At 39.6% G+C, this 12,281-nt stretch overlaps 1 protein-coding gene across 1 annotated transcript in view; it reads right to left on the minus strand.

Moving 5' to 3' along the window:
* slc25a21 (solute carrier family 25 member 21) overlaps positions 1 to 9,811 on the minus strand; it is an 85,022-nt gene extending 75,211 nt beyond the window's left edge. The window contains exons 1-2 of the mRNA XM_079175293.1: positions 9,696 to 9,811; positions 9,489 to 9,573 (exon numbers count right to left, since the gene is read on the minus strand). Of these exons, the coding sequence (XP_079031419.1) occupies positions 9,489 to 9,558 (70 nt within the window). The 5' untranslated portion in view covers positions 9,559 to 9,573; positions 9,696 to 9,811. The remainder of the gene's footprint in view (positions 1 to 9,488; positions 9,574 to 9,695) is intronic.
* Positions 9,812 to 12,281: the final 2,470 nt, after the last annotated feature.

The raw sequence follows: 12,281 nt of genomic DNA on the forward strand, positions 1-12,281 counted from the left end.
CGATGCAGTCAAGTGGACAAAAAAATACAATGTCTCCTACTGAAATGTATTTCAGTAGAAGTATAGCAGAAACAAATAAAGTTAAGTACAAGGACCTCAAAATTGTACTTAAGTAGTTGATTTAATGTACTTTGTCACTTTCCACCACTGTTAGTGCACATTAGCAGGGGCCAACTTATGGCATTTTTGGGTAATAGTATTTCAAGCCCCAGCAAAAGTATCTCTATTCTAATAAAACAGGAATACATTTCAGCTATGATGAATAATCCAGGTCTAATCATTTAAAATATCTGAACCAACCCCACAGAAATTGTGCAAACACACTCATTGTTTTATTATTTTAGTGCCAATTAACCTTTTGAGTTTACACAATGTATGTTGGGATGCCAGAGATTTGCAGTGCATTAACGAGACCACGATTAGACTCGATGCCTGTTTGCGTTCAACTCATTTCTTATGACATTGTGATCGTTCACATTTGCCGAGGACGGTAATTAGTTGACGGAGACAATAAATCTTTTGTGTTTGTTTTAGAAATGTTGGTGTGTTGTAATTTCTCCATATGAAATGAGGGGTTACTTTCATCACATTGCCTGCACACCCTGCAGCGTGCAATTTATATGTGAAGACACACGAGGGGAAATTCACTCAAATGAATCAGTAAATTATCAGTCAGAAAACTTCAAATCAAAGTTCATAAGCTTGTCTAAAACACTGCCTTGATGGTAAATCCACCTTGTTCTCAAAACCGACACGCATAAAGAGAAGCATTGAGAACAAAAGACAGATGTGTCCGGTTAAGTAGCCATCCTTCAGCACCATCATGGCTCATTTTAACCAAGCCATCCACGACCCCCATGCGTGGACGTCTGTCTGTCAAGGATGGAACAGAAAAATGTAAATGGATGCCATTTAATGCGAGCCAAAGCACACATTAAATATGAAGGACGCGAGGCGCTGCATGCCCTCCCAGACTGAGAAAGAAAAAAAAAGATGGGGAGGCAGCAGGAGCAGATTCAGAGTAACCGGCCAAGAAGCAACCCATCCAGAATCAACATTACTTCAAACATGAGGTCATCTAAACATCTGTCTACAACATGTCCACCGGGAGTTCAATCAAAGCCCCACCGAAACATGCACAATTGTTTCTGGAAATAAATATTAGGCCTAATTCGGCTGTGATTGGTGCAGCCACTTGGGAATCGCTCATTGCTAAGTGCAGTTTGTGTCAATGGTACACAAGTACACACACACACACACACACACACACACACACACACACACACACACACACACACACACACACACACACACACACACACACACACACACACACACACACACACACACACACACACACACACTTTATTCCCTTTTCTTCCTCTCCTTCATTTAGGTTAAGTGGCTTTATTTGTTCTTTCCCCGACTGATTTTTAGGTCCACTGTTTAAAACCAATTAAATCAGCAGAGCCGCGGTGCAGTTTGAAGGAGGCTCTGACAGTCTGGAGGGAGAGCGGCAGTAATCACATGCCGTCTCATGTCGTCACAGTCCATTTGCTGGAGACGGATCGATTTACTCAAGGAACTTTAAATAATGCATCCACCAAGGAAATAACAAAGGACTTAAAGAAAACATTACAGCAGTGAGCATGTAACTAGATGGATTTACAGTTTCTACTTTTAAAAGATTGTTCGCTGTGTATTCAACCATGATGGCATTATTTTAATGACTTTTTTCTGCCCCTATATCCATCTTTAATTGACGTTTTGTTCAGATAAGTGAACATAAATTCAGTTGAGTTTTTTTTTCCTTCAAATTTTTCATCAATGCCTTTCTTTGCGGAGCACACATGCACCACTTCTGTCTGCCTTTAGCCAAAAGCTATGACTGAAACATAAACATGAACATGCTGTAACATCCCTTTACTGTGAAAAGCGATACAGCATGCAACTACTACCACCTTGTGGACAAGATGAGAATGGACATTAAGGTACGAACTGAAAGAGCTTCATTACCCATCATGCACACTTCTGCACTGCAGATTAAAATGTTACTCATGATTACACAACCAAGTGGAATTTAGACTTTTTGTAAATACAATGTAAACAACTCCAACAAACATACTAGGGCTGAAACTCTATTACATTCATTGTCGATTTCTTGTTTTTGGCTATAATATTTCTACAATATACTGCAAAAATGGCCATGACAATTTCCTGAAGCCCTAGATGATGTAATCAGAGACCCAAGACCCACTATTTGCATAGTGGAAATGCAAATAGTGGGTCGGCATTATCTCGTTTCCTTTGATGGTGGACTCTATGCTAAAGGAGATAAGAAAGGAAGCATTGAAGTATCTTTCCGAAACATTTACAGAATTTGACCAGCTGTAGATGTCACTTAAATACTTCCGGGTCATTTCATAGTTGTGAACCCTTCCTGAGCAGAACATAATAGACTATTTGACTGCAGCCCAAATGTCCACTTTCACAGACTCACGGACTCGTTCCCATGAGTCCATGAGGGTTTAGGGCCGTCCCACTGTCAAATCACCAAGTGCTTGGCAGCTCTCTCGCAGACATCTTAAGCACTTCATTCACACTCTCCGTAAGTCTGCATTTCTGCAGACTTTGCCTGAGGATATTACCCACAATTCATAGCTTGGTGACAAAACTCAGATTTACCATGGGAAGCCTGGAGGCTTGAAAAGAAAAAAGGTAAACAAAGAGGACGGCACCTGGGTATTAAGCCTGGCCTATTAAATTTACACAGAAATAATAACATTAAGGATATAAGATGGGACATAAAAACGAATTTATTACACACCTGGTTTAATTATCAACTATTTACTTTCATTTTGCTTAATGATGCCGTTTTGCAAGAAACTATTAAATCATTTATTTGACCATTTTACTTTTCTCGTAAGGAAAGAACCTGGAAGACGTTCAAATCGGGCAGTAAAAAAAAACTAAAATCAAAACCCACAAGTGTACACATTTTGGCGTCATTAAAGTAACGCAATATGTTACTGCAAATTGTTGTCCCATTTGTAATTATATCTTTTCAAGCCTTTCACAGTCAACCATTTACTAGATAAGGTCAGTTAAGTCCCAGAGGGTTCAGGGATCAAGGCCTTAAGGGGGACATTGAGATTTGGCAAAGCAGCTTATTTTATCAGACCAACACTCCAGAACCTAAATGATATTACGTTTACTATTCCATTCAACAATTTTTCCCCAACCTTTTTTGCTAGTTATTTATTCAAATAAAGAGATGTCAGCGGTTTTAGAAGTTACAACTTTCGACCTCTAAACTTCTCACATTGTCTCATTTTAATATATTTTAATATATTTGAGCTACAACTATTCAATTTTTGACAAAAAGGCAAAGATTGGCTATAATGCATTATTACCCACTGGAGGAGTCTTGACCCCGCTGGTTGGGAATCACTGACATAAGACAAAGAAAAGCAAATCAGTTTGGAAACTGAAACTAGAGAACTAAAGTTAGCGAGTGTTTTTCTGACTGATCGTTTCAGCTCAAAAATATGTCAGAAAATGCGTATAATATCATAAAATCTGCATACTGTATTCCAGGCATTCAACATGGGTAAAGAAAAATAACCGGTGCCAGCTAGCACTTACAAACTGTGGCCAAAATGCAGCTTTTTTCCCCTTAATTCACATTTAATTTATAGGCTCGAAAGACCTGCTCGCACGTAAATTAACAACAGTCTGTCTCCATCCTCGTAAACGGTGAATCAGGATGAACAAAATAATAATCTCTGTAGGGGAGGGAGCGTGAAGCCGTGGAAAAACACTGAGGTCATTGTGCTTCGGGTTAAAAGCTCGGTCCCATCACTCTTGGTGAGGACAGACGAGAGTCCCTCAGCCTCCCAGGGGGCTTGTGAGGCGTAAACAGGGAGGGACAAGCAACAATGTAGTTGTTATTAGTTGACAGCCTGAAAATAAGTGTTCACTGAAGCACACATACTGTAGATCCAGCATTCATTAGCTGATCCTTACTATATACTAATGATGACAATGCGGCCTTCTTTGCAGAGCTCCCGCGAGTCAAGAAAAGCCAGAACACTACGCGCACTACCGTTAGTTAGTTCCTTCTTAAATAAACCATTGTATGACAGCAAAGTATTGGAGCAAATGAGGTAAATATTGGACTTTTGGAACCAAAATCATTCCGCTGTAAAACACCTGGAATATACTGCAAACGCTGTTTAGAGAAGCATTTGAAATTGTGTGGGTTTTTGGAGCAGTAAAAATATTACACCATTAACTTTAACTGCATGAGCGACTCCGCGGCAACTTAACACAAGAGTGTCGTGAACATTTCTACTGACTGTAACATGGATTAGAAGTAGATAATGACACTTAGAGGGATAGTCTGGGGTTCCACAAGGTAGACTACTTATCCACAGTCAGTGTATTACCTACAGTAGAGCCATGCACCTAGAATGGTTCACCTTAAAAAACCAAACATCAGTTAAAGTGTATTCAATGTTTAGAATACTTTCACCGCTGTACCTTGCAGTCAGGTAGCACATATGGCCTCTTCAGACCCACCAGACTCCTTTTGACATAAATAGTCATTTTACCTCACAAACACAAGAGTTGCTGTTCTACCGCTGCCTCGATCGATAGGTTTGTCTGTGCTACTGTGTGACTTTGTTGAATATTAAAAAAAACTCCAAAGTCAGCCAATAACACAAACAAACCTACCGATCGAGGCAGCGGTAGAACGGCAACTCCTGTGTACTTCTCAAAGGAGTCTTTTGGCTTTTGAAGAAAGCATAGATGGTAACGGCTTCCGTTCCTCATCGGAAAGAGCTGCCTAGGTGGCTAAAATATGTTTCGCTGACGTTCCCGTCCACAGCAGTACTTTGCTTCCAGTTTCTCCAAACTGGGGGCGTGCTGACCTGACCGCCATCTAGTGTAGGCAATATGCCGACTATGGACTACCTCGTACAACCGCACTTCAAAGAATCTGAACTCTCCCTTTAACAAGTGAGACATTCACTTAAGTGCAATGGGACCTCTTTTAGTAGCCACAGTCGCATTTGAAACAACCCTTTAAGACCCGTAACAGCAAACTGAAACTAACACTATCATTTTCACAATTGACACAAGTAAGCTACAGACAAACTACAGAGATCCAATGGAAATGTAGTAGAGGGCTAGTATTAGCAACGGGCTAGTATTAGCAACGGAGTAACTGCTTTATGACTGAAAATCTGTTGGTAGATGAAGGGAAGATAACATAGAGTTCTATAGTGGAAGAAACTTCTTAAGCATTTCTGGAGTCACCCTGGAGTCAGTATTGTCACTTTGTGCAATGATGTTATAAAAAATATCCATTTAACTGTTTGTATAGAGGAATCTAAATATGTGAAATTAACCTACATCACTAATAGTACAACTATGTTTCAAGGGGTGCACGCATTTGGAAAAATGTATAATTCTGTCATCTCTAATGTAAGATTTATAATGTGTTACTGTGAAAACGATACATCGTGAAGCCAGAAAGACTTTGCTGAAGACCTTGGATATTGTGCACAGAAAGATTTTCTTTAAAAACTGTGTTGATAAACTTAGTGAGTGAGCACAGCAACAACACCGGGAACACAAACATGAGGAAAGAGTTTTGTGGTCCTTCTTGTTTTCAGCTGTTTGCTTGTTCAGTTGGGGGAAAAACTAAAACCGACAGACAGTCTACACTGATAATCCGCTCACAGGCCGGCTTGTTAGATACAATTGTATCGTCACGTGTTCACAAATAGGCAAGATAAAAACAACAGTCAACAGCCAGAGTGAGTCAGCAAGTATGAGCTACTTAACAATTTGGCTTATGAAATAAGAACTCAGTGAAATATCAAACCTACACAAAGATGTTTAAAGATGCATCAGCAAGAGGCTTTTATAAAAAGAAAAATGTAAACTTGATTTTGTATTCTTGTTATAGATTGCACAACATTTAATAATGCAATAATACACTTTTATTGAGCAGCCGCAATGTGTGTCATCTGCAAAAACCTCTGACAGCAGCAGAAAGTACTGGCCTACATTTGTAGAGATACACTTCTTACACTGGTGTGACCTTTCCTCAATGATTAACTACCGACCTTGACTCTGGTTTCACAAAAGAGAAATCCTTATTCCCTTTCATGCAATCAACTTTCTTCGACTGTTGACATTTTCTGAAACACTGCAACTGATAAATCTTACTAGGCAGAGCAGACAGAATAATGCAACAATGAGATTTAATAAGCAATTCTTCCCAACTCACAAATCAGTCCACGACTCCTTCACTTCACAGGTAATTTAAAAGTATGTTTCAACTCTTTCCACATATCACCAATAATGTTTGGTGCATATTGTTTAACAAGCATTTGTTTTTTTGGACTCAATGATCTCATGTTCATCATCACTGTTCAGTTGGTGTGATCATGTGGGTGTTATGTAGGTTATGGTAGGGATACTGGTAATATGGAGGATATATAGCCTCTCTGGCACTGCAACCAAAATACATTTCCAGAAATGTGTTATTTCCTGTTTTTTCATCTCTGAAGCCGGAATACACGGACTTCCTTTAAATGCCAGGCTTCTCTGTCAAATACTAACCAGAGGTTGGATATTTTTGGTGCGTTTCCTTCTCCTCAGCATCTCTTATTAGGGTCTAAATCGTCAGCATATTCTTCCCTCTCCGCCAGCTGTCTCGCCGCTTTTACTTTGCACCCTTTGCTTCAATAAAACACGAGTTGACAACGTGTCCTCCGTGTTACGCAACCTCACTACAGCCAATAGCCTCCTTCGGGATGAGCTGCGCCTCGTCTGGAATGTGAAGCAAAACAGATGAGTGGGTTTTTTTTTCGGGTTAAAAGGGTAAAGTCAGGCAAATAAGCGAGAGGGATGACTTCGGCTCACTTCCTGGTTGGAGACAAGGAAGGGGCGCAAATCACAAAGTTTGATATGCCTCAATGAATCTGACCGTGGTTAAACACCACATCTGTTCTGCCTGGAACTGTCCATATACTCTTATCTGTGAGCCCAGCACTCTGTACTTTAATCCGTGAGTTGTATTAAATGGATAATTGACGTAGGGAGAGGTTATGTCACAAAGGAAGGCCCAGCTAGTTTCACATGAAAAGTGTTTAAGCTAACAGTTACCTTCACAGAGCTTAACCTGTAAAACCAATGATTACATATGAGGCACAACACGGAGGCTATAATGTCAGTTTACACCCACTTCATTGTCTTCCTGTCAGTCTGAAGGGGTTTTAATGTTTTTGTCTGCTAACATCTATTGTTGGATACATTTTGTTAAGCTAGCATTACAGGTTCTGCGATGACGGAGTGAAGCCTACGAAAAGGCCACTCAAATGATGCATACGGTGGATTGACACATTACATATGCAACTTTATCATGGAAAATACTTCACATGTCATATCTCCTTTCGGATATAGCACACAAATCATACGGAATATGAAGTGCAACAATAGTCTCATTTATATTTCCTCGACCACTAGTGGCCATTCTCCTTCCTCCGAGAGAATCATTTCGTTCTACTATAAATGACACACATCTAACGCTCCTAATTTCACAATTTTCACAATAATCATTTTGTGAATGCCGAATAAACCCACATGTTTGGTTTCTCCCCAGCTCACCAGTGGGGTAAAGTAGATATTGTAGTAGTTGTAGTAAATTAGTGGTGGAAAGTAACCGATGGCATTTACCAAAGTATTTGTACTTAAGTACCATTTTAATAGCTTATTTTCATTTTCTTCAACTCTTCTAGCATTTAAATGGAAATATTAGAAATGTTTCTCAGAACAACATGGTATTTCTACACTGTCGTACTGGTACTTTTATTAAGTCAAGGATCTAGATCTTCTTCCAACACTGACATTCAGGCTTTTCACACTGCACTTCTATTGCCTGGGTCCATCCTTTGAATCTGCCAACTCCACCGAGTTCGAGTGGCCCTGAAACAGAGTGCAAGCACTTCTATAGCCTTGGGCTAAATGTCAGCTGTAACACATGACTACTGTTTACCTTCTAGAATTTCAAACTGTTCACTTTAGCCCAGTTTCACACTGGCAGCTTTTATCCCTTTTAATAGGCGTTCGGGAGATAACCCCCCAAGCCCATAGGCTACAACTGGCGTTAGCCAAAACTGTGCCAATGTGAAAGCTTTCTTAGCCTCATGCTAACAGCTCCCTGTGTGAAAACCCCTTACGAGCTATTGGTAACAGTCAATGTCACATAATGAAATGTTTTTTTTCTACCCAATTAAAGTCCTGCTTCAAAGTTTGATATTTGAAAGTTGTTATTAACATAATTTCCTTGCATACAAACCAGTGGTGGAAGAAGTATTCAGGTCCTTTATTTAGATAAAAGTAACAATAACAAGCACATCATAAAATACAACACTACGAGTAAAAGTCCTGCATTCAAAACCTTACAAAACCTACTAAGTGAGTATGTAACTATTTTCAGCAAAATGTACTTAAAGTATCAATTGTTCAGTAAAATGTTCCCTGTCAGTGTTTTACTATAATATATGATGTTTTTGGATTACTGCTGCATTAATGTCTATGTTGTGTATGTGTGTAAAGTTTACACACTGTTGGGTAGTTTAATCTTCAGCGATGCATCATATTCTATAAGATCATCATAAGTTTGTGTAGCGTCGCTGTCCTGTGAGAACCACGTATCTCTAAAAAGTCACCTTTTCATCAGCACAGAAAAACAACCAGCTTTGTGGTGATGCATTTTCCAGCTGATCCGAGAGGCTTTTTAAATAGTTTCTTAAGTTTAAGAAGAAGGGGAATTTTCTCAAACCCCAAAAGGAACACTTCCTCCAATTCACAAATGTTCAAATGTCCAAATCTGGAGAGACTGGTTTCACTGGGACAGGAAGGGGATGGAACAATTGTAATCTGAAATGCAACAACAGCTGTCAGACAAAAGTAGAGAAGTCAAAAAAAGTAAAATATTTGCCTTGAAATACTCAAGTAAAGTACACGTTTCCCAAATGTGGACTGAAGTGAAGTACATGTAGCCTACCTAGTTACATTCCATCACTGATAAAGAGTACCTAAGGAGGTTTAAAACAAACCTCACTCACTGGATGGCTACACGCATGCGCGAACTGATTTCCTGGTGCCTCTTCCGTTATCCAGCGTGTGAACTATCTTGGTGACATATGTATTATCTTTGATCACCTAACGAGCCAAAGAGTATATATTCGGTAGTTGATCACCTACGCATGTGCGCTGAAAGACACACACCTTTCTGTAGGCCAACAGTAAGGTGGCCGCCGCTCACGTGGGAAGGTGAACGAGGCGGATGTTAAATCGGTAACTCTTGCTACATAGCTACATGTAGCATCGTGCACACTCCCCAAACTGTTGCGTAATGCGACTCGGTCGTTTTAAACAATAGAAGTGAAACCGTTGTTTTAACTTACCAGCGGATCCGCCGGCGATAATCTGATGAGACGCTTCCCGGAGCATGCTCTGCGGCTTCTTGGTTGTCATCTTTAAAAATGTTTCCTATCAAAACAAACGCATGTAAGAAACCCCCGTTACAAGTAATGCTCTGTTTTGTTGTAGCCTTGCGTGAGTTCACATGTCATAAGACTCTGGTTAACCGCGTGGGTTTACACCCGACCTACCCGTGCTGCTCCTGCTCGGTAGAGAGGCGGCTGTGTTGTCTTGTCTTCAGGCTCCAGTGAAGTTGCTCTGCTGTGGCTGCAGCCCACGTAGGAGAAAGTGCAGCAGCGATATCTCTCCGAGTGCTCTCGGGCTAGGCTAATATGGAATCAATTACTAGCACACACACACACACAAAAAGCGTCCCAGCGCCTCCCAGCCGTGAAGAAGTGTCTGGATATTGTAAATACACACTGGATGAACCCGCTACTGGAGATCAATATGAGGCGAACAATCACATTAAGTGCATGAAAGGTCATTTTTTTTTATCACAAATGTCCAATTACGGTTGCACATTATGGACATGGGCATTCTTTTAAAACTATGTTTCCTGTTGTGTTTTCATTGAAGCTGCTGTGCAGTAGAGCAGCACACATGGGGGTTAAACTGGGATTCTCCCTGTTGCAGCAGGTCCCAGCAGGTGTCTTTGTTTAAATTTGAAATGATGCTCCACCCAAAACTTTTGAGAGTCCAGCTCAAACGATTACCTTACAGTGTGGCATGTGAACTGTAATGTGCAGCTCTCGACTAAGGATTATTTCATTCATTCATCAAATCATTGACGACTAATCAATTTATCAATTAATTTTCAGGAGCTCATTAAGTGTTTGATGCCAATATATCCATCAAATATTGATAGACAATGGACATTTCACAGCACATGTCTTAAACAGATTATATTAAACAATGACAAGCATCTGAATAATAACTTTGCATGTAACTGGTATTTGCTCTTGAACAAAATCTCTAAAAATGGCTCTCAGGGTCGTCAGGTTTGCATAAGTGACATGCACGGTGTGAGGCCACCTACGTAAACCAGATACAAACATTGTCCCCCGTCTCATAGATTATGTAATGTGAGTCTCGTGATTTAAAGAAACTATTCTTGTTCCTTTAGCGGTCAAATGTTGTGTTAGATCAGCGAGGTGTATAGTAGGACTGTCACTCCTATTGGGTTACTGCCATTCTAAATCACGTCCTATAACACAGACATGCTGCACTTTGACATGTGACACCACAAACATATTATATAGAAATTATGTTTTAGTTGCTTTTTCATGTGTTTATAGCTGGAATACAGCATCACAACAGGAGCGGGAACAAAACAGTTAACGGGATAATTAAAGGGTCACTTCATCTGCGATAAAACATTACAAGACTAATTTTATGTGAGAGGTTAAGAGCTTTGACATGCTCACGTTTGGTCAATCAGAGAACTCATGAATTATGATGCAGACTCACTACGACACTAAGCACACTGCGATTGTCAGCGTTTGTATAGAATTCCTGGTCAAAATATATTAAGATGAAATTATTAGTCAGTTCATTCGATTTGATTTAGTAAACATGACAAACCCACCGGCTCCTCTCACATGAACATGTGCTGCTTCAGTGATGGAAAGTAACAAAGTACATTTACTCAAATACTCTACTACTTGTACTAGTATTTCCCGTTTATCTTAACACTATCAATCTATCAATACAGTGATTTGTTTTAGACTGAACTTCCTAAATGTATGTTTATTTTACATAAGAAGGAGCAATGGACATTATGAGCACTTCATGTTTGTGCCATATTTAGCCATACTGGCTCATTTTTATCTTCAGTCTCTGGCAGGTTGACGACATTAAAATACTTCATACCACAGCAGCACTTAAGCAAAGACACATGAAGCTGTTACAATCGGCTCCACCTCCACCAATTACACCAGTAAATGCATATGCATGCAATATTAATCATCCAGTAATTTATATGTTGTGATATTAAACAGAATATCTTAAGGTTTTTGACTGTTGGTCAATATCAAACAATTACTATTAATGTAAAGGAAATTTTCACTATATATTTGTACTAAAAAACAAATTCATAGAGAATAATGGGCAGATTAATCGATAATAAAATGAATTGTTAGTTGCAGCCCTGAAATATAGTACAACCATATGGAGGAGGCAATCACGTGTATTAGAATAAACACCAGGCTTTCATTATTTAGATTAGAACAAGTTTTAAACTATGCACACACATCTCTGCACACACCCTCAGGTATATACATTTAGTTTTTTTACGTCATACCTCTTTCATGATTCATATAGCGTACATAATGGTACAGTCAGCCAGTAAAATTAAGGATTTACAGTCAGGGTAACAAAATGACCATCTATCCAACAACACTGGAATCTTTTATCCTAAATTAAATTTGATTTAAACTTTTATAAAGCATGTGGCCTGAGCCATTTAGTGCACCACGGAAAAAATAAGAGGAGTTATTTTCTTTTTTGATGAGCAATGAAGGCATGCAGAAATTCAGCAGTGAGCCCTGTAACGAGCATTTCATTTAGTAAAAGAGCAGCTTTGGAACAACAAGAGCTTCAGAGGAGCAATAAAAATGTGGGATTTACAGCATGTATTTTGGCAGGAAAATGCCATTACCACTTTTGACCCACTTTGGATAAGAAGAAGCAGAACAGCTTCCACCCCAACAACCTCGACTCCAGTAAAACATCATGTCGACTGGGCAGCACGTGGACAACCAGCACAGAGGGTAAGT

Source organism: Pholis gunnellus, assembly GCF_910591455.1.
Source record: "Pholis gunnellus genome assembly, chromosome: 15".
Lineage (NCBI taxonomy): Eukaryota > Metazoa > Chordata > Actinopteri > Perciformes > Pholidae > Pholis > Pholis gunnellus.